Below are 21,994 nucleotides of genomic sequence, written 5' to 3' on the forward strand. Positions count from 1 at the left end.
GAGTTCGAGATCGATCGCAAGGCTCGGTTCTGCAAACTCATGTCTTTGAGCTGGTGCATCAATCTGTTATGAGCCCTCAACATGATCACCAGTCGAAGACCATGGTTATCACATGCAGTAGCCGCTGGGAAACTGATGCATCCGGATTCGGCAATGCGCCAGGGGCGTTAGAGACGCGATAGCTGACACTGACCTCTGTGTTAGCGACTGATGGCGTTTCACAGGCCAGAGCCCTATCTTCTCGGAACCCGCGGTTATTGCCCGACTAGCACCACCACATGATTGGCCAAAGACCCACTTGACTAGCCGATTCCTAAGCGACGCTAAGCCGAGAACAGCCAAGCCATCGCGCCGCAGCCTCCAGTCGATCTGGAGACAACCTAAGGAACAATTTCACCGTCCGCTGAAACCCAGGCCAATTCCGACGAGCATTCGCGCACTCGCAGTTCATCCACCGTCACTGCAAACGCGCGCGCGCCTTAGGTAAGACCTGCTTCTTTCCGTTCACACTCTGTTCTGGCTTTCCACGTCCCCGTACCCGTCCATCTCGCCCCTAGCCGATGAATGCGACAGAGTTGACGGCGACCGCTTCACCTCGCCGTGTCCCCCCGTCTCCAGGCTCGTGACGAAAGTTGTCGCCGACTCCCTGGCTGGCTGGCTGGCGCCTTGGGATGGTCTCAGCGCTGCGCGTTCTGGCTCGCCCTATTACTCGCTGGTGCTGCTGACGGAGACGAAAAATTCTCCCTCACTGGCTGGTCGGCTCGTTCGCTCGCCCCAGGCCGCCCTGCTCTCCACTGTTGGCGTACCTAGTACTCGCTGGCGCTCTCTGTTGGACTGCTGAGGTGGCTGCGACTCTCGCTGGAAGGCTCTCTCGCTCACTCGTGCGCTTTGCTGGGCTCTTCTCCCTCTCCATCTCTCCCGTCCCGTCAATCCCATCTATCCATTCATCTCCCGCCTGGGCGAAGCGCGTCGCTGTGCTGCACCGACCACCCTGCCAACCAATCTGAGCTCTTTTCCATTGCCCACTCTCCCAGTCCAAGCCATTTTTTTTTCCCTTTGCCCAGCCCGTTCTCAGCAGAGGCTGACCCAAGTCTCTTCGCTGGTCTGGTCTTTCCACACCACTCTCCACCAAACCCACGCCGCGACGCGACTTGCCCATCACCACCGTGTCACTGCCTCGTCTCATCTCCCACCCATCGTCCCCATCTCAGCCTTCCGTCATTGCATTCTCATTTCCCTGGCGCTCCTCCATGGAGGCTTGTCGCGTGCCTGCTGACCGCTAACTCCGTCGCGCACAGCCTGTTGGGCCGATCGCCATGAGCACCTGGATGAATGACGCCGTCCCAAACCACAATGGCAACGGCTTCCCTCACATGAATGACGCCAACTCAGCCAGCACCATGATGGATCCTTCCGCCTTCATGGCCAACTCTGGCCAATTCAATCCTGCCCAGTTTCAGAACCAGCAGCAGATGGGCGCGATGGCTAATGGCCCTGGCCCCATGCGCAATGCCTCACCTTCCTTCCAGAATCCCGTCTATCAAACCAACTCGGTGATTCCATCGAAACGCCCTCGCCCTCGCGAAGACAGTCTCGCCGGCTCTCCGAGACAGAACCCCGGAATGTTGCCGACGTCGCGTTCCGAGACGCCGCAGCAGCAATCCTTTGCCGGCGGCTTTCAGCCTGGCGCGGTCCCCCAGCAAAACCCCGGCCAATTTCCCCATCTTCAACCAAACGGTTCTGCCAACGCGAGTCCATCACCGATCATGGGCAACCAGATGCGACCAGGTAGTGTCCCTCAGAGGGTCGCGACCGCGTCGCCTCATCCATTCTCGCCTAGCGCACAGCAGTTCAACTCGCAGGCGTCACCAATACCTTCCGAACATGGCACACCTCAGCCGAACCCCTACATGCAAAACATGCCCCAAGGATATAACCCGAACTTCGCGCCATCGCCCTCGAATGCTCGCCCATCATCGAATCCGAACGCGATGGCTGCTGGCCAAATGATGCCGCAGCAGATGGGTCAAATGCCTCAACACATGGGCCAGATGCAGGGCAACATGTATCCTCCCCAGATGCAGCAGCAGGCCCAGCATCAGCAACAGGGCACCCCTCAACAGCAGCAAGGTCAGCAGCAAGGCCAGCAGCGGCCAGGCATGACCGACCAGCAGAAGATGGCCGCATATCAAATGAGGCTGCAGCAGCAACTTCAAGGGAACGCACAAATGCAGGCACAGATGCAAGCACAGAACATGGGCCGCGGTATGATGCCTAAGCAGCAAATACCTGGAATGCCCAATGGTCAGATGCCACAGGGAGGCATGAGGCCGCAGCCAAGGATGGGAAATGTCAACCCGGAACAATTCATGAAGAGTCTTACGACTCTCATGAACCACAAGGGCTTGCCTCTCGACCCTAACCCGATGATTGGGGACAGGCCAGTCAACCTGATGATGCTCTTTCAGGCTGTTCAAAACAAGGGAGGATACAAGCAGGTCACAGCTGGAAACGGATGGCCCCATATTGCTCAAATGATTGGAATACCGCCTCAGATTCCTACGGTGCCACAGACGCTGAAGCAGATTTACGAGCACAACCTCTATAAGTTCGAGGAAATGTGGATGAATCAGCAGAAGTCCCGGATGATGCAGCAACAGAATCAGCAGCAGCAGCAACAACAACAACAACAGCAGCAGCCTCAGCAACATCAACATCAACAGCAACATCAACAGCAACAGCAAGCTCAGCAGGCTCAACAAGCTCAACAAGCCCAAGGCGCAAACATGGCGGGCCAGGCGACACCGCAAAAGCAGATGCAACCGAACCAACAAATGAATCAAGGGCCACTGGCTCAGACTGGTCAACAACCCCAGATGCAACAGCAAACCCCTATGAAGCAGATGCAACCAGGACAGCCTCCAGTGAACGGATTTTCGACACCTCAAGCTCAAGTACAGCCACAAGCCACGCCTGTTATACCGGGACAGAACCGCAACATGCCGCAAGGAATGGACACCTCTGGCATCAACGATTTTGCAGCCGCTCCCTCCCCGGCTCCTCGTAGGGTCGGAAGCATGTCTCAGAATGAGGGGCGACAAGCTTCAGCAGCACCCACAGCTGTTGTGGAGCGTATGCCTCGCCTCGGCCCTCAGACTGACCAGTACAGCCCTTGTGCGCGCGAGTTGTCGACATTTGGAGGTGTCGACTTGACTGCCTTCAGCAAGCTCGGCGCCGAACTCGAACGATGGAAGCCAGACGTTCCACCCCTTCAGGAACTGGGGAATATCGACGTCAGTGCTCTCACGAAAAGTTTGCAGAGTGGGATTCATGGAGAAGTGCGGCTCGCCCTCGACGTCCTCGCTGCTGCATCTTGCTCTATGAACCAGTTGCACTTTATCCAACTACGATACTGTGAAGAGTTGGTGGAGGCTCTCATTGAGTGCGCTGAAGAGCAAGTTGACTTGCTGGCCGAGCATACCGTCGAAGTTTCGGATGAGATCCAGATATCACCGTACGAAGATGTGGTGAGAGCCTGCCGCATCGAACGATGGAACGTTCGTGAGATTCCCGTCTTCGGCACGGAAGAGTACGAACTGGATCGAGCTGTGGACCGCTTAATATGTGTTACGACGATCCTGCGCAACTTTTCGTTCCCTGGAGAACAGAACGAGAATCATGGCGTCCTCGCCGACGAGTCGGTTATCAAGTTTCTGTGCGTCGTGATAAGGTACCTTGGTACACGCACAATGCTCCTCCGGTCCCAGAACAATACCTTGGACTTTATGAAGGATGTTGTCATCCTTCTCTCCAACATTGCGGGCTCAGTGGAGATCCCAGGACGCGAACAAGCTGTTTGCCTTCTACAATTCCTCTTGGCATTCGCTCCAGCTCCCAACCCTACCGTCTCGGACGGGACACTCTTCTTTACGCCATACGAACCCAGTCTCCATGCCTATCTACCACATGCTGTTGACGCCCTAGCCAAGTTGCTCGCACGCGACGAACCGAACCGAACTCACTACAAGGCAGTGTTTGCTTTGGACTCCAACAGCAACCCTCCTTACGAGCTTCTCACTCGGGCGTTTGGCCTAGCAATAGCGCCAATTCCTGACAAGGCCAAGGCTCAGAGCCGCCCACCCAACTTCCCTTCGCTTGTCGAGGTTCGAAAGCCATTCCTCATGCAAGGATTGCTATCGGCCGAGATTTTAGCGTCAATAGCACCTGGACATGATGCGGGAGTTGCGAAAGCCTGGTTATCAAGTGGTAACGACTTTGCACAAAACCTATTCAGACTCATTCGCGAGCTCAGCCAACTGTATGAGCAACCGCAACTCCATGGTGGACCACGGGCTGGGGCACGAAAAGATCCAGAGCTGGTCTACCTGGTGGTGGTCTCAGTCGCCTTGTTACGGAGGTTGGCCGAGAAGGCGAGAGACCCCAACGACCCTGCATCATCTCTTCCAGCCAAGGCTGTGCCATCACCACAGGCACTCCTCGACGCTCTTTCGATGCAATCGGCAGAGTGGGCCAAGGATGAGGTCCTACAACAGCTGTCGACTTTCTTCGTTCTAGGGAAATAATACGCCCACGTCGGCTAACGGGAAATTTTTTATTTTGGATTGACATTGCAATACCCGGCCATTAAGCTTGTATGTTAGTGTTTTGATGAAAATGGGATAGGTGTCTTGTCGTCATTTGAAGCGTGTGCTTCGCGTTTAGACTTGCATTCTGGAGTCGATGGGGTTTTGGGGGATTGAACGGGACTGGACATGGAGGAGGTGATGATCAAACCACCTGCCCGCGGGTGTATACAGGATGTTGAATGGAGAACAACCAAATATACTTTGTGCAAAGCGTGTTCTTTTTTGTTTAGTTGTTTGTATGGATGGTGCGCCTTGAATTACATGTATTGTACATTTCTCATCAGTCAGCTGCAGGAGTTGACGGGTTGTCAATATGGTACACTTTTTATATGCCGTCCCATGCATGCTCGGACAAAATCGAATGGTTTTCCCCGTCGTATTGCTCGTTACGATGCCTCGATTAAAAGCCCGCGTTGAGCAACCAGTCCATTGCCGGCTTAAAGTACTGCCCCTAGAGTAACCTGTCAGTCCCTGGTTCGGCTCGTGTGTAGCCAAAACAGAATGTCCTACCTTGATCTCGATATGCTGTGTCGTTGGATTCAATCGGATATCGGACCGCTTAACCTCCAGCGCCTTGGCCAAATCCTCCACCAGCCTTGTGCGGTCGCCGTCAACCTTCTTGATCAAGACAATCACCCGGTTGCCACCAGACATCCACTTTTGGTAGACGGGAAGCTGAGAGTATGGTGTGCGGCGAACGATGTAGGGGAATGCGGCGGCGAGCTGCTCCTCGGTTTTGGTCGGCAGGGGAGCAAAGGAGCGCTTCATGGGGCGGTCCTTGTAGGGGATCTTGTTCTTCTTGTTCGGGTTGACTGGCTTATCGAGGGGATTGGTCCTGTATCCGGCGTGCGTCTTGAAGGTGGGCTGGCTGGCCGAGGCGTAGGCACATCGCTGGACGAGGGGCACGGGTCTCTGGAGCAGAGCCTGGCACCCTGCAGAGAGGGTTCGGGGGGCGAGCAGGCGCATGGCGAGGTGTGGTGTAGGTGAGTTGGGGTTGAGGTGGGAGGTCGAGATTCGAGATCGGTCGTGGTGGGGGCCCTTTTGGAAAACCAAGATCCTCGGGGGTTCTGGCAATAGTGAAATTGGCGATTTTATTCTCAATGAGCGCCCAATTGGTCACGCTGAGCCGTTCTCTCGCCTGTCGCAACTTCTCTGCCCAGGCACACCCGGAAGTTGAAGCTCTACCAGAAAATCTCGGGATCACATGACATGGACCTTTAATCGCCGGTAAATCCACGGGCAGGTCGGCACACCCCACACCACCGGTGGATTGGCGAAATTCACCAAAAATCTGCCCCTCCATCAAATCAATTATCACGGCCTCTGCGTCTTTACTTTCGCGGCGCCTCACATCTCTTCCCACGCCCCCCTCGCTCCGCCCCCCGGTCGACCGAATACCAAACAACCTCACCCACGATGGAGGACCTTCTCAGCGCCGTCTCGGCCGACGGCTCGTCCATCATGCCCCTCCTCGCCCGCCACCTGAGCCGACATCTTCTCTTCCCTCTGATCCAGTTTGAGAGCGAGAGGGCCGATGAGCAGGGCGACGACGCAAAGGCCAAGGAGATCCTCTCCTCAAAGATCAAGCTCCTCGAGGACACAAACATGACGGATTACGTCGCGACCATGTACTGCGAGCTCCACGGCGTGTCCGAGGCCCCCGCCGAGTACAACAAGAAGAGGCAGGAGGTGCTGTCGCAGCTGGAGAAGTACGAGCAGGCCACCGCTAAGATCGCCGACCTCTTGACTCAGGACGAGGTTGTCAACGGACTCCGAAGCGACAAGGTTGCCAACTTGGAGTTCCTCAAGAACCAGCACGGCGTAAGTGACAAACACTAGCAAGCTCCCACACGGCACGGCCGAGTTCGGATGGATAAGCTAACAGGGACGTGACTAGGTCACCATGGAAATGGTCAACGCCCTCTACGACTTTGGTCAGTTCCAGTTCCGATGCGGACAGTACGGTCCCGCCGCCGATATGCTTTACCAGTTCCGAGTCCTGTCGACCGATAACGACAAGGTCTCTGCCGCCACCTGGGGCAAGCTCGCCTCAGAGATCCTCCAGACCAACTGGGAGTCTGCCGTTGACGAACTTAAGAATGTGCGCGAAAACATCGACTCCAAGCTGTTCAACAACCCCCGTGCCCAGCTCGACCACCGAACGATGCTGGTCCACTGGTCCCTCTTCCCCCTCTTCAACTCTGAGAGTGCCCGGGAACCCATCCTCGACATGTTCTTCTCCGCCCCCTACATCAACACCATCCAGACCTCGTGCCCCTGGATCCTGCGATACCTGATCGCCGCCGTTATCACCGGCCGCGGTCGCGCCCGCAACAGCTCCATCCAGCAGAAGCAGGTCAAGGACATTATCCGCTACGTCCGCCAGGAGGCCTACGAGTACACCGACCCCATCACCCAGTTCGTCAACGCTCTGTACATTGCCCACGACTTTGAGGCTGCTCGTGAGGCCCTGTCCATGGCCGAGCAGGTCTGCCGAAGCGACTTCTTCCTCGCTTCTTCCGCTGACGCCTTTGTCGACGCCGCCCGACACCTCATCTGCGAGAGCTACTGCAAGATCTTTAGCCGAATGAACATCCGAGACCTTAGCTCCAAGCTGGGCCTGAACCCCGACGATGGTGAGAAGTGGATCGTCAACCTGATCCGAGAGACACGACTGGACGCCAAGATCGACAGCCAGGACGGCACCGTGGTGATGAACCACCCTCCCAACAACGTCTACCAGCAGGTGATTGAGAAGACCAAGGGCGGCTTCTTCAGGACACAGGTCCTCAATGCCGCTGTCTCAAAGTAAGGAGCATGACTAGCCTGTGATGGGTTTCTTTGACGAGTGTTTTTACGACAACTCAAAATGGGGCAACGCAATCCAAAAGGGGAAATAACGCCCTCCGCTGCTTGAAGGAGTGTGTGTGTGGGAGAAGAGAGTTCTAGCGGTCTTGTTTTTGTTCCTGCGCGGAAACACTTCGTGTGACAGAGGGGAGAAAAAGAGACGAAGCAGGATATCGCTGAAGCACAAAGACGGGCAAAGCTTGAAGCGGCGTGGGCAAACAACGAGGGCCCGACGACGCGAGAGAAAGTGGCGGATAGAAGGCCCTGTATATCCCCGGTGATGCGGTTTGCATTGCATGGCGTTCTCGGAAAAGGGAAGAGGCAAAGGGGGGGATAATGGAATTTACGTGACTGTTGAAATGAATCATCTATTCGCCTCAAGCTGCCGTGACTTGACCAGGAACTGTGATATATGTACTTCAAAGACTATCATCGTTCTCATAGCTCATAACGACATGTGCTACTTTTCCACTTGACAAACACTGCTCTACAAAGTTCACCACATATGACCAGACACCGTCATGATCATAATCATGTACAAGATGATAAGCTCAATGCCCTCACTGTTCGCTCTCTCGACTGGCAAGCCATACCATGCCCTTGAGATTCTCAACAACACTGTCCCGCATCCACCAGACAGCTTCATCTTCCGAAGTTGCCTCCTGCTCCTCCTGTTCTTCCTCGAAATCACCGCGAGCCCGCGATTCTGTAATGGTCTCTTGGCTGTCAAACAGGCTAGGATGCCGTAACTTGTCACGGACTCCTGCCCATTCAAAGAGCAACCTCGCGCCCTCGAGCCGCTCGCGGTCTGTACCTTCACTGATACCCTTCTCCATCTCGAGCCTCGCGTCGATGGCACTGCCCACCTGCGGGGTCTCATCTCCGCGCTCAAGCACCACGGTTCGTTCAGCGTGGCTAATGCCTCGAAGCCCTTCAAGGCCAAAGACCCATTCCAGAGGATCTTTTCCTTTCTCATCCTTGCCCAGTGCCCTGAGCGTCGAGGCAAAGGCACCCTCGCGTGGTGGACGTCTGCGGAGATACAGACTCTGAGTGTCTTTGAAAGCGTCCCTGACATCCTCGTTGGAAAAGTCGAGTTCCACGTTCCAGAACTGGGGGCCACAAGCGGTTGACAGGCTAGCAATCTGATCGATTGGTGGAAGGATACAGGGTGCCGTGCGACTGAGGATAGGCTCTGTTGACGTGTTGCTCTGCATCTTGATCTGGATAGGGACGGAAACTGGTTGGCCAGTAAGAACGTCCTTGGTAACGAGACATCGTTGTTCCGTAGCAAGAACCCAGAAGTGACGGAGGGCCTGAAGATGGGAGCGGTTGTCCATAACACTGGTAGGGAAGATGGGGTAGAAAGAAACCAACAAAGCGGCAATGGCCTGATTACTCGTGCCAAATGTTACCGTACCGCATCCCAGGAATAGGGCTCCGATGGCAAGATGAGCAGCGAGATGGGATCCGTAGGGGGTATCCAGATCATCACGACCGTGTAACGAACGAAGGCGACGAAGAACCGGAATGTCACCTGTACCAGCCATGACGATTGAAGCAGAAAGAGCCAAAATATCTTGACACATACGTGCGTTTGACCGAGTCAGCTCTTCATCATATGGCGGAACGCCTTCAGGATGCATGTTCGCCGAGGATGGGATCCGCGTGATTCGGATGAACTGATCCAGATAGTATAGCAAGAGATCCCGAACCTTCGGAGAGGCGCTACCAGAGAAGCGTAGAGCGATAGAGAAGCAAAGCCCAGCTACTATGCTGTGGAACGCTAGGTCAGTCGACCGCAACTTGGTGGTGGATTGAAGTTTATAGCGATGGCGATAGGGGCCTGGGAGGTTCTTATGTATCCAGGCGAAAGTTGGCTCAATCTTGGACCACAAGATCAAGTTCTTGGCAACTGTCCGCAGGAGAAGAATGTCAGGGCGGATGTAGTCGAACTGCAGGATCGAGTCTGGGACATCGATCTTGCGAGCCACGATCTGGTCTTCGGATTTCATGTAGATGAGAGCAAGAGCCATGACAGCTCCAGCAGCCGCACGGTCTAGAATGTGAACGATTTCAACATTCTTGGTTGCCGTGGCGTGGGAAATCAGCTTCTCCGTGACCCTCATGTCGTGCAAGCCCTTGAGGTCATTACCCTTGCCCAGGTTGATGAAGCCGAGGGCAAATCCAGCTGCAAGCCGATAACACTCGCTCCGTAGAGGTTCTTCCTCGTCTTCTTGATCGATGTGCTCAATCTCAGAGAGCATGATCTCGCTCATCCGACGGTGCTGACTGTTGGCGTACAGCAGCCCGATGCCCATTATGCCCGAAGTCTGCGTCAGCGGTGACAGGTTCAGCTCTGCCGCTCCCCGGGGGAGCATCCTCGTAGCATGAACAGATAGTAGACGAGTGATGAGGGAGTCCATTGTTCCTATGTATGAAGCAGCCAGGCCAAGTAGAAGTCCGATCGAAGTCATGGTATGCTTGGGCGTGAGATACTTGAACGCAACCCATTTTGCGACATCCTTCAGATGACCGTTGAGGCCAAGTGCAAGCAAGAAGCCAGCGTGACGGTTGTTCAGCTCCTGGCCAGGCTTGTTGTACAGAATCCAGGATGTATCAATGCCATGAGCCTTGGGAGAGATAGCAAGACCGGCAGCAGCACCCTGGTGAAAGAAGCTCCAGCACACCTTTTCCTCCGAGAATTGTGACTTGTCAACGCCAACCGTGGTGTTTGTCGGCTTGACGATGCAGTTAAGGTTGAATCCTCCAATGTGGAACTTCTGCGTGATCAGCGGGAAACGCAGACCGTAATACAGTAGCGCTCGACCAGCTGGAATGGCCAGTGTTCCTGTAGCGATCCTTGTTACAAGCTCCTTTTGCTTCTCAAGATATTCGCTTTCTGGCCACTCGGGATCATGATCGAGTCTGACCAATCTTGCTTTGTTTGTAGAAAGCAGGGCCTGTGCCTCGTTCAGACGTCGATCTTCTTTGAAGAGGGAACGAATCACAGCCTGTCGCTCAGTTCCCTCGCCTTCATCATAGCCAAGTGTGTTGGCGTCTTCCACGCTTTGGCATAGCAACCTGTAATCCCAAGTTGCAATATGTGTGGGTGTCTAGGCTGGCATTAGTGAACAGGTACTCCAGTAAACCATATAGTCTTACCAGAATCTTGGAAACGCTAGGTTTAGGGCGTTTTCCAGGTGCCAAGATGAGGCTGATGTCCTTGCGATCGACCAATTCAAGAAGGTCCTTGGACCAAGAAGTGGGAGGGTGCGGCTGGCACAAGGAGATGGCATCGCGGAGAGGAATTAGAACAGCTTCTGGCAGTGAATCGAGGACCAGGGGCGTGATGCCAGCATCTCGCATAGCTTCCACCATTTGGACAGCAGTTGTACTCGGTTTGAGAAATCCGAAGAACTGCTTGAACATGAGTGTCCGGGGCACGGTGGCCTCCCATCGTTTGTCTTGGAGCTTCTCCGCCTCAGACAACCTTGTGCCGGTGTAGTACACGTCTGCTGGCGTGATGTAAGGAACTCTACGGTCTCCAGTGAGCCGTGATTGAATCCAGTCAATGACGTCCGGCCGTACAGGAGGCTGAGGAATTCCAGGTCGAAGGTTCAGGTCTGTGAAGCGGTTAGCTCTATCATCCACCTTGCAAGACCAATTCACATACCAGAGTCATGATGTGGGTCAATGTCTTCTTGTATGCCCAACTCATAGATAGAAGAAAAGGCGTGCCATTTGAGCCACCTGGCAATTTGACACATGACAACTCGAAGGTCGGCACGGCCTGGAGAACTGAGCTCCGGCGTCATAATGTCCAGCTTTTCTTCCTCAAGAAGAAGATGCAGGCCCATAAACACATCCACAGCAACCTTTCGTCGACTTTCCATGCTCTTGTTGAGGGATGTGGGCATATATCCCGCGGGGCCAAAGGCTGCTTCACCAAGTCCGGAGACTATGTACTCCTTCGCAAAAACAATGTGCTTCGATATGAACTTTGTCGATGGTCCGTCATCTCCCTGTGACGACATTGATCCATCGGCATCTTCATCCAGCCCCCATTCCCAGCCCCTGTTCATCATCCAAGTCGGACAGCCGAGGGAATGGGAGGTCTCGCCAGCTTCCAAGGTCTTCCAGTCCTCTGATTCCCTTATCGAACTGAAGGAGCTGGAAGGATGCCTCCTTCTTCGCAGCGGAAGTCGGGTTGTAGGAAATGGTTTGGTGTCTGTGCGACCCAGGCTCAGAAATAGGGACAGAAGCAAGATCACCATGGCAGACCACTCGAGGTCCAGGGGCGGCTCTTGTTGGCCCCCAATCCACTGCATGCAATGAAGCCATCCTGCGTAGATATACTCGCCCAGGGCATGGGGGAGGATGCTTCGGCAAACATCCAAGACCCTGCGGACGTGAGGAGATCGTGGTTCAAGTTGAATCCGGAGTTGATGAAGTCGGCCTTCGGTGTCGATGACATCGACGACACCCCCTCGTCTCGGGTGACGAACGCCAACAATGCTACCATTCGAGAAATCAATCATCTCAGACTTGCGCTGCATGACGTCTCGCTCTATCGCTCTGCCGCGGTATTGTAAGCTTTTGGTGCTATCCACAAAGAGAAGCGATAGCGAGATCTTGGTAAGGACACTCCATGGTGCTTGCGTGCTAAGCTCGTGTCGCCCATCCATCGATTCCGAGAGGATGAGAATGGCGGAATGATCTCCATCCACTAGCTTGCAGGAGTCAACGACATTTTGAGCTTGTCGTCGGTCAATGACGGTAGCGATCACAGTAGCACCTTCGGATGGTTCCTTGCCTCCTGCCTTGGTGGCGCCTTGATCAAATCCGCGCTGGATGCCCAGCTCAAGAGTGAGCAGCTGAAGACGCTTCTCGGCGGCGTCTTGGATACCAATAAGGAGCTGGCTCTGATCATGTCCGTCGATAGCAAACGGCGGCGCTACCAGAATGAAGACCTTGGTTTGATTACGTGCTGGCTGATCCGATGCTGAATATCGGACGTTGGAGTTGTTGATAGGTACCCCGTGAAGCTTGGTGAACATGATTTCGTGTTGTAGGCCGTCAAAGTCATGATCGTCCAGTCCCATGTTGTGGAATCCCTCATCAAGGCCCTCGTAGAAGGGTGCAGCCAGCAGACTGCTCAAACTAGGATGGATCTGATTACTGTAGTTGGCGCTGAGGCGAACATGACTCCCCTGAGACTCGTGTCTTCGGGCTCCGACATGACCAGGAAGCAGCGGTTGATCTGGTAGAACAGCTCTCTCATGAGACGCTGACAGATCAGCTCTCGCCAGCATGGAGCTAACTCTACGAGAACTCCTACGCGCGACACCACTGCCTTCTTTGTCTTGCTGCTCCAGTGACGAGACCAGATCCATAGGTTTTTCTAGCCTCTCACTCTTTCTTTGTCGCTTGCCTGGCAGCGGAGCTCCAAAACTCTCTCGAAGGTTGGGCTGAACGGGTGTGCCAGGGGCACTGGCAAAAGCGGTTGGCATGGAGCTGCGACGTCGCGCGGCTTTTGACTTGGAGTTCTTCTGGCGCACAAGGAACGGATCCTCATGTCGCAGATAAGTCAGTCGCCAGACAGTGTACTCGCTTGTCTCGCGGTTGATTGTCACCGCAATGATCAACGGTTGGCTCAGATCTTGGGTTAAAGCGCCAGGGATCTTTATTTCCTCCACATGAAGGACTTCCTCAGCCGCATCAAGGAATGCCAGCTTTTTGGAGACTGTTTGCCGCATACTCTTGGCATTTTGAGGATCTTGGTTAGTGACAACCAAGCCGAGCTCAAGTAAAGGGTCGGTCAAGGAGACGAGGCGCGGCCAGCGCGACTCTGGCTGTTCCAATGGGGCCTCCCACAGGTTGTCCAAGGTCGAGCCCAGTTGTAATGGGAGCGGTTTAGGCTTCCCCAAGCCTTCAACAGAGAAAGCAGTCTGTTGAGAGCTGTTGAATGCTGTCAACTGCGAAGAGACAAACGAGTTTGGTGGAACCCGGGGGAACTTGAGAGATATGGGCGCAACACTCTCGGCCTTTTGCTTTCGCTGAATGATGACTCCGACAGGGCCTGCAAAGGCGGATTCGACTTCGAAGGGCATATGGACGACATGACTGGTTCCAGACAAGAAATAGATGTGCGCCTGAGTCTTGAGGAAAACAACCAAGGCCTTTGACAACGCCGGCCGCTTATCCAACTTGACTTCTGCATCATTGCTCGCTTTGTCGTCTTCGGAGGTCGGGAAGTATGCTAGAAGTGCTTGTATAATGGGTTCCTTCTCCAGGTCGAATCTGAAGGTCTTCTGAAATATTCCGCCTCGACACCAAATGACACAGCGTTCCGTCGTGAGCAGCTCATCTTCATAGTCGCCATTGTCTCGGTCTTCAGTCAGGATATCCCATGTATACGATGTCGCTGGCGGGCTCGGAGGCAGCAATTGTTCGTCGACGGCATGTCGAAGCCCTGAGGGCTGATGCAGCCCCAGGGACTTCACCGTTGCCATGTTCCGTTGGGCGCCATAGGCCGCTCACAGTTATCGCTTTCGTTCGATCGGTCGCCTAGGATTTCGCTTGCCTCTCCTAGATCAGGCTTCGGCTTGTCGTTCTAAAGAAAAAGAGCTGAAGCTATTCTCTTCGCGTCGACGCGGTGTTGATTGTCACTGTGCCCCGCGGGAACTGCCACTGTACCGAAATCCATCGTGGGATGGTGGGGCGCGATTGCCCTTGCCTTTCTGGGCTCTGGGCGCGTCGGGAAGCTGTAGCTGCCTGCACTTGCACTCGTGACGTAGCTGCAAGGTACAAGGTACTTGCCTAACTTCGAGAGCAACCCGACCTCCAGTCTGAGAGCTTGTCATAGCTTGGACGCCCGGCACTTGTACTAATCTCAAACAACTTCCGCTTCACAACCTCGCTCTCCTTTCGAGCTTTGTCATTTCCCAGAATGACATCAATGCAAATCGCGCAATGACGGACCAGTCGCCGCAACCGAGCCACGAGCAGGAGCACGATCCTGAGGCCCAACAATCGAAGCATGACCCGGCGCGCGATGAAGCTCAGACTCCCCCATTAGCGAAGTCGATAGCTCCCAACGACAACGCGAACAAGACCAACACCTCAGAAGATAAGGAGCAAGACTCCACGGTGGAGAAGAAGGAAGATGACGCGAACGATATCGAGACTGGGGAAACCAGGCAACTGCCCGCTGAGGATCCCAAACATGGGGGACTAAGCAAGGGTAGTCAAGAAGAGGAGGACAACGAAGATGAAGATGAGGAAGAAGACGACGATGAAGATGACCAAGACCAAGACGAAGAAGACGATGACGATGAGGAAGACGACGAAGATGAAGACGAAGATGAGGACGACGAGGACGAGGACGATGAGCCGAGGCTCAAGTACGCCCGGTTGACCCAACATCTTGGCGGAGTATATCGAAATGGAGATGCGACGAGCGCGTTTCTCGTCGCTGGGGACAAGATGGTAGGTCTTTGACTCTGAAGCAAGATGGCATGCTGACTTTACATAGATCGTTGGAACGCATAATGGCAACATCGTGAGTCGAGCCTATGCATACCCCATACCTACTACTAACCGCAGCCCAGCACGTCGTTCAACTCCCCATTTTCCAGTCATTAAGGGTCTACCACGCCCATTCGGCATCTGTGACTTCTATTTCAATATCTCCATATCCACCGCCATTACCGACTGAAAAGCCGGAAGGGGCACCACGACATGCGGCACCCAGCAACGCCAGCGTCTCCAGCCGTCAAACAGAGTCATCTCCGGCGGCAGCGTCCAGAAGGCCCCGCGAAGCACCTCAAATCCCAAAGATTCCCTCAAATGACATCTTTGTCGCCACGTCCTCCATGGACGGCAACGTGTGCGTACAGTCCCTTGTCGATATGAGAGATGTCCAACTACGGAATTTCGCCCGACCAGTTCAAGCGGTGGCTTTATCGCCAGAGTTCAAAACAGACCGAACATATCTCTCAGGAGGACTGGCTGGCCAGCTCATTCTTACTGTGGGTGGTGGCCCAGGTCGAAGTACCTCGACCACGACGGGGACTGCAGCAGCCACGGCCTCTGGGTGGTTGGGCAGTATGGGCATTGGCAGCAACACTGGAAAGGATACCATCCTGCACTCTGGCGAAGGAACGATCAGTACAATCAAATGGTCCTTGTCTGGTAAATACGTTGTCTGGTTAAACGAACACGGCATCAAGATCATGCGCTCAAAGCTCCATCTCGAAAGCGCGGACACAGAAGACGCCTGGAAACGGATAGGACACATCGACCGACCACAGACAGATGAATGGGAGACCATGGCCAGTGTATGGAAAGGCCGAGTCGAATGGATCGATGAACAAGCCGTTGAACTAGACGAGTCGGATCAGGGCTCCCTGGACAAGGCCTTGTCGCCAGCAGCCGAAAAACTTAAAGAGCAAGCTGTCTTGGGCAAGAGAAGCATCGAGCGGTTGCTCGTAGGCTGGGGTGGGACAATATGGATTATCCACGTTCATCCTGGTGGTGTTGGCGTCGGGCGGCACGCTGGTGAGAAGACTCTGGGACGGGCAGAGATTGTTAAGATGTGAGTTCTAGTCAGTATTTGACGACGATAAAACTAACCGGTGGGCAGACTTCGCATGGATTGCATCATTTCCGGAATTTCTTTATATACCCAAAACCTGTTGCTGGTTCTTGCATACTGTTTACCAGATGACGACGAAGATGAAGACCAAGAGGCCGGTTCAGCATCGCCAGCCAGAAAGCACAAGTCAAACCCTTCAACGGGAAGCGAACCTTCAGGCGGCATTCGTCATCGACAGAATAATCAGCCTCCTGAATTGCGCCTGATCGACCTTAATTCCCAGGCCGAAGCTGACAAGGATAGCCTCAGTGTCAGTCGCTATGAGAGGCTGTCATCAGGCGACTACCACCTAGGTGTTTTGCCTGCGCGAAACGCAGCATCGGCAATTGCTTCCTCGAGAGGCGCCTTTGAGGCGATAGCAGGACTTGGTTCGGACATGTGGAACGCCGCAATTAATCCCCGGTCACTCTTCAGTTCCGGGGCCAGCATTCGGAGCAGGGAGAGCGGCGAGGACGTGGGTTCTAGTCTCAGGGCGGGAAGCACAACAGGCACTATCCGTCCTGGCTCAAGAGGTGGTGCCTCGCCATCAGTCCACTCAGGACTGGTCAAACCGGGTGTCAAGATATTCATCCACAGTCCATATGACTGTATTCTTGCTACCAGGCGGGACTTGAGTGACCACCTGGGGTGGCTTCTGGAGCGTCAACAGTACCAGCGCGCTTGGGAGCTTCTCGACGAGCATCCTGAAATCATGGCTCCAATCACTGAACGGACGAGCGATGCTGTTCCCTCCACACCGACGAGGCAACAAGGCGCCGGTGACGACTTTTATGACGATGAGTCCGCCGTTGATTCGCAGTACAGGGACATGTACTCGTCAGCCGAGCGAGAAAAACGACGAATCGGGGAAATGTGGATTCAGGAGCTCATTGAGGAAGACGACTGGGTGTCTGCTGGCAAGATCTGTGGCAAGGTGCTGAAGACACCGGACAGATGGGAGAAGTGGGTTTGGACATTCGCTGGCGCCAAAAAGTTCGATGCCATCACGAACTATATACCGACGGAGCCGATGCACCCTCGAATCCCTTCGACTATATACGAAGTCGTGCTTGGTCATTACATTCAGAATGACAAGGTGAGGTTCAGGGAGTTGCTCGACCGCTGGGCCCCTGAGTTGTTTGACATCAAGACTATCACAACGGCCCTTGAGAATCAGCTCAAGTACCGGGATGTTCGTGAAGACAGCATCGACGATGGAGAAAAGGGACGAGACTGGCGGATCGTAATGGAAAGCCTGGCAAGGCTCCATGAGGCCAATGGACGCCAGCGGGAAGCACTGAAGTGCTACATCAAGCTTCACGACGCCGATTCAGCATTCCGTCTGATTAGAGAAAATCACCTTGCAGAGGCAGTCGCGGACGACATTCCCAGCTTCATGGGACTCCGAGTTCCATCAGGTAAACTGGACCAGATGACAGCCGAGGAGCTTGAAGAAGCCACATCCGAAGCAGTCACCTTGCTAGTAGACGAGGCTCAACATGGTCTCCTGCGCCCAGACATTGTAGTGGAACAGCTACTCTCCCAGAACCTCAACCTGTACATATACTTCTACTTCCGAGGTCTATGGAGAGGTGAGGGCATCAAGGAGCACACCGGAGAGAATGTCGACCGACTGGTCATGGACAGCCAGTCCTTGGTGGACAACTTTGCTGACTTGGCGGTCCATCTTTTCGCGACATTTGACCGCAATTTGCTGATGCAGTACCTCAAAACCTCCGTCTCGTATACATTTGAAAAGGTGGGTTGAACATTGGGATAGGATGCTGTGCTCAAGCTAACCTGACGTAGGCTGTCCATGAATGCGAGACGTTCTCATACTACGACGAGCTGGTGTTTCTCTACTCCAAGACCGGGCAGATGAAGCGTGCCTTGTACCTCATCATTGACCGACTCAAGAACGTGCACAAGGCGATCGAGTTTGCCAAGGAACAAGATGACCCTGATCTTTGGGAAGACCTTCTCAAGTATAGTATGGACAAGCCCAGCTTTATCCGTGGCCTTTTGGAACAAGTTGGTACAGCAATCAACCCTATTACCGTGGTACGACGGATTCCGGAGGGACTGGAGATCGAAGGGCTCAGGGAGGGCCTTACACATATGATGAAGGAGCACGAGATACAATACAGCATCAGCTCGGGTGTTGCGCGTGTCCTTCGAAGCGAGGTGGCTGCGGCACAGAATGATCTTCGGGCCGGACAGCGCAAGGGCATCAAGTTCGAGGTGGTGGTCCAGGAAAGTGATCACGTCGACATCGAGGTTAAGGATGTTCCTACGGACCCGGACAACCCGGAGGAGACCAAAGCCCATCCTTCGACGGACCATGACCACCGGGTGCCGAAGCCGGGGCACTGTGCGAGATGCCACGAGCCATTTACAGAGTATGAGATGGAGACATTGGTTGGATATGCGTGTGGACATGTGTTCCACGTGAGCCATCTCTTGGAGATGCTACACGGAGGAAAGGTAGATATCGATCTAGGAAACGGCGCTGAAGAGGGAAGTCGATATTCGGTTGGTATGAAGGTGATGAAGGCGCGGCTGTTGAAGGACAAGGTGCGAGGAGGTTGCCCTGTTTGTCATGTCAAAGCGTAAGGATACCAGATGTTTTGGTTCTAGGCATTAATAGACCAAGGGCGTATGGAGTGGCGCTTGATTCATATGTTAATACTCGTTGTCACAGCACTCAACAAGCACATTCACAACGAAAGATGATTGAATAAACCCCGACTCAGTTCAAGAGTACCTAGGTGCAAAGCGTATTATGTTCCTCCTTTCCTTTTTGGCAAAAAACAAACACGAAGTGTGCCATCCTACTTCCTCCAGGTTGTGGAAACCAACCACACACAGATCCCTAGTGAAGCCATCCAACTAGCACCGTCTACATCGTCAAACGTCGAGTAAGCAACCGAAGATGGCGTATATGGAGGCGTGGAGCGGATCTAGGGTTTGTTCCTTAGAAGGCAGCGGCAACAAGCATGACAACGACGCCGAGAACCACGGCGCGGACGGCAGGAGCCATGACGACAGCGCCAGAGGCGGTGACGGTAGGAGTGCCAGTGGGAGTGTTATCACCATCCTCACCAGTAGCCGAAAGGCTGTCGCTGCTCACAGGGAGAGTGACAGTCGGAAAGTCAGTGTCGGAGGCCAAGTCAGAGCCAGAGGCAGAGCCGGAAGCGCTGCCCTCGGCGGTGACTGAAGGTCCGTCGTAGTCAGTGGTGAGAGCGGTAGGGTTACCGGGCTCATCGTCGGTACTAATGACGGATGGGACAGGAATCGGCTCTCCAGGAGCGCCAGAGGGCATGGTAGGGACGGGCTCGCCAGCGGAAGAGCTGGGAACAGGAACACCAGGCTGGCTGGGAGCACTCTCGGGAGCAGGGAGAGAGTAGTCAGGCTTGGAGCCGGTAGGGACGCTGGCGTGAGGACCAGTCTCGCTGACCTCGGGGTAGCCCTCACCGGGAGAAGTCTCACCCATGCCGTTGACAGTGGTAGGCTCGCCCTCAGCGGGAACAGAGAACTCGTCGGTGGCAACGGGGGGAGGGATCTGGCTGTCGGTGGACAGAACGAGGGAGCACTCAGTCTGTTGAACAATAGTGCAGACGCTCAGAGAGTAGACCACATTGCCTGGGAAGTTGTCAGAGAGAAGCAGTCAATAGTGGAAGGGAGTGTCACATACCGTCAGCTGTGGCGACGCCATGCTGCTGGGTAACAGGCTGGTAAGTGGTGGTCTGGGCGGCTGGATACAGGTCAGTGAGGGGATAGGGAGCTTCTCTGGGATGAGAACATACACAGAGCAGCCTCGGGAAGCTCGGGAAGCTCATCGGCGACAGCAGCGGTAGCGAAAGCATTGAAGACAGCCAGAGCGCTGGCGAGGGCCTTGATCGTGAAGACAGCCATCGTGACGGTGAAAGGAATCTGTTTACGAAGTAGATTAGCAAATGATCCGTTGCGATGACGAGCAGCTTCTGTGAGGAGGGAGAAGATAAGGGAAGACAACGAAGGGTTGTCAAGGTGATGTTGATCTGCGGGAGAGGCGTGGTGGAGGGTGAATGGAGAGCCAAGTGACGGACGGCGATGGGGCACATTCACGAGTCCAAGCCCGATAGCGTCAGAAGGAAAAGGAGATGGCACACTCACAAATGATATCCTTGAAGATGCAGAGATTCCAAGACGGGTCGAAAGATGTTCGAGTGTCGATGTTGGAAAGCGGTGATGCACACGGGAATGTTGATGTTCGATGCGCGAAGTGAAGGGGGAAGAAGAAAAGAGAAGAAAGAAAAACAGACCCAGGCAGAAGGCCTTTTTGATAACAGCCACCGGGCAGGGAAACAATGGGAAAGCGAAAGGCGCGCGGGACCTGCAGTGCCTTGTCAGTTGCTGCCAGCTGCTCGACGGCCCAACCCAGATTTCGTTACTTGGGGCAACGACTGGTTGATATTGTAGTGAGAAAAAAAAAAGAATAATTGAATGAATAGGGGCTGAATTGAGAGGGTTTTTGCCTGGGAAACCGGGTTCTACTTGGTGTCACTGTATTGTATTGTTGCACTGGATGCCGTGTTGAGGCATCTTCTCATGTTTGCCCCCTGAGTCGACGAGGGGCGAAGACATTCTGCAGGATTGAGCTGTAGAGCTGGTATTGCAGGGACATTATTTTGATTCTCTCTCTCCTTTGAACATGAAAAAATGCCCATCTGTTGCTCGGGTTGACTGTACTCTTGGCGCAGGTCATATCCAGGGGCTATGCAGGCAGAGACAAGGTGTTTGCTCGAGGATCAAGAGTTTCACAGCGATGAAAAGAAACAACGCACCGTTGAGTATTTGTAGTGAAGAGTAAGCCGCCAAGCAATGGAAATAGCAGCGTGATGTTGGTATTCAAGGCAAAATAAACCGCCGAAAAGAGAACGAGTCCAAGATGTTGTCGTCGAGTCAACAAAAAGTTCTGTCCACGTTGGGAGGATGCCAACCTTTTTCTTTTCCCCATCTCAAACTGCAATCTCCCTCCTCTGTGCACACACTCACAAGCTCCGCCATGTCCCATATTCCAGGTCAACCAGCTATCATGCAGGCGTCCTTAGGCGTGCGATGCTGCGGCGGCCGTGGCACGTTGCAGCAGCGGCGGCATCTCGCATCAAGTCTCTCACAAAGAAAGTCCTCCGTATGGGATAGATTGAGCATGCAAGCTATTCGTAGATCACCTCTGGGCCTCGAATCTCGTTCTTGTTGTCTTGGGCAACGTTCTCTACTGCTGGACAACGATGCTCAGCTCAGACTCTCATCTCCCTCAAGATACGTCGTGCTCTTGTCTCTCCAACACGTGTCCGGGCAGTGCTCATGCCACTTGGAAGGGGGGAGGGGGGATATGGTTTGGTTGCTCAGGATGCGCACCCGACGAGGGACAGTCCCGTGGTGAGGCAGCCGGCAATGACCCGCGAGCGGCCTAATCGAGGGTCGTCTAAGCGAGTCGGCGTCTCTGGTAGTAAAACGACATGTCTCAGGGTCCTTTGAGATGAAAGAGTCTGGGTTTCGGCCTTTGATCATGTCGTGGCCCGGCCCGTAGACGTCGGGACGTTGGGCCGTGGCGGTTAGAATGAGATTCAGCTGGTTCCCTAGTTTAACCAAATTATTCATTTACTAAAGTTGTATTCCTGATAAATGTGAGGGTCGATGAGCCTGGACCAGCTGTGCGTGATGTCGGAAGCGGACGGAATTACATGACACGGAAAGGGTGGTACACATAACCTCGTATAGCGAAGAAAAACAATTAAGCATTTCCTACTTGTATGTACATATACCAATAATCACAAGCAGATCAGACAATAATTGACTCCAAAAAGAAGAAGTGTTACTG

The 21,994-nt window shown here is 54.1% G+C and overlaps 6 protein-coding genes across 6 annotated transcripts; 3 read left to right on the forward strand and 3 right to left on the reverse strand.

The window, feature by feature from the left end:
• Positions 1-1,316: 1,316 nt before the first annotated feature.
• Positions 1,317-4,583, forward strand: NCS54_00542900 (ARID domain-containing protein; the record flags this gene model as incomplete). The annotated part of the gene is made up of 1 exon (XM_053150933.1): positions 1,317-4,583. The coding sequence occupies one exon, from the start codon at positions 1,317-1,319 to the stop codon at positions 4,581-4,583; it is 3,267 nt and encodes a 1,088-aa protein (XP_053006908.1).
• A 463-nt stretch (positions 4,584-5,046) lies between these two features.
• NCS54_00543000 (Hypothetical protein) lies at positions 5,047-5,612 on the reverse strand (the record flags this gene model as incomplete). The annotated part of the gene is made up of 2 exons (XM_053150934.1): positions 5,047-5,097; positions 5,157-5,612. The coding sequence occupies 2 exons, from the start codon at positions 5,610-5,612 to the stop codon at positions 5,047-5,049; spliced, it is 507 nt and encodes a 168-aa protein (XP_053006909.1).
• Positions 5,613-6,062: 450 nt separating this feature from the next.
• NCS54_00543100 (Eukaryotic translation initiation factor 3 subunit E) lies at positions 6,063-7,458 on the forward strand (the record flags this gene model as incomplete). The annotated part of the gene is made up of 2 exons (XM_053150935.1): positions 6,063-6,467; positions 6,544-7,458. 2 exons carry the CDS (start codon positions 6,063-6,065, stop codon positions 7,456-7,458), a joined length of 1,320 nt encoding a protein of 439 aa, XP_053006910.1.
• A 595-nt stretch (positions 7,459-8,053) lies between these two features.
• On the reverse strand, positions 8,054-14,005 carry NCS54_00543200 (Hypothetical protein; the record flags this gene model as incomplete). The annotated part of the gene is made up of 3 exons (XM_053150936.1): positions 8,054-10,606; positions 10,656-11,116; positions 11,167-14,005. 3 exons carry the CDS (start codon positions 14,003-14,005, stop codon positions 8,054-8,056), a joined length of 5,853 nt encoding a protein of 1,950 aa, XP_053006911.1.
• Positions 14,006-14,444: 439 nt separating this feature from the next.
• Positions 14,445-18,741, forward strand: NCS54_00543300 (Hypothetical protein; the record flags this gene model as incomplete). The annotated part of the gene is made up of 5 exons (XM_053150937.1): positions 14,445-14,981; positions 15,028-15,054; positions 15,104-16,089; positions 16,138-17,887; positions 17,938-18,741. The coding sequence occupies exons 1-5, from the start codon at positions 14,466-14,468 to the stop codon at positions 18,739-18,741; spliced, it is 4,083 nt and encodes a 1,360-aa protein (XP_053006912.1). The 5' UTR covers positions 14,445-14,465.
• A 361-nt stretch (positions 18,742-19,102) lies between these two features.
• On the reverse strand, positions 19,103-21,184 carry NCS54_00543400 (Hypothetical protein; the record flags this gene model as incomplete). Its single annotated transcript, XM_053150938.1, has 5 exons — positions 19,103-19,770; positions 19,823-19,882; positions 19,935-20,061; positions 20,284-20,503; positions 20,955-21,184. 5 exons carry the CDS (start codon positions 21,182-21,184, stop codon positions 19,103-19,105), a joined length of 1,305 nt encoding a protein of 434 aa, XP_053006913.1.
• Between the last annotated feature and the right edge of the window lie 810 nt (positions 21,185-21,994).

This window comes from Fusarium falciforme, chromosome 4 (genome assembly GCF_026873545.1).
Source record: "Fusarium falciforme chromosome 4, complete sequence".
In the NCBI taxonomy this organism is placed as follows: domain Eukaryota; kingdom Fungi; phylum Ascomycota; class Sordariomycetes; order Hypocreales; family Nectriaceae; genus Fusarium; species Fusarium falciforme.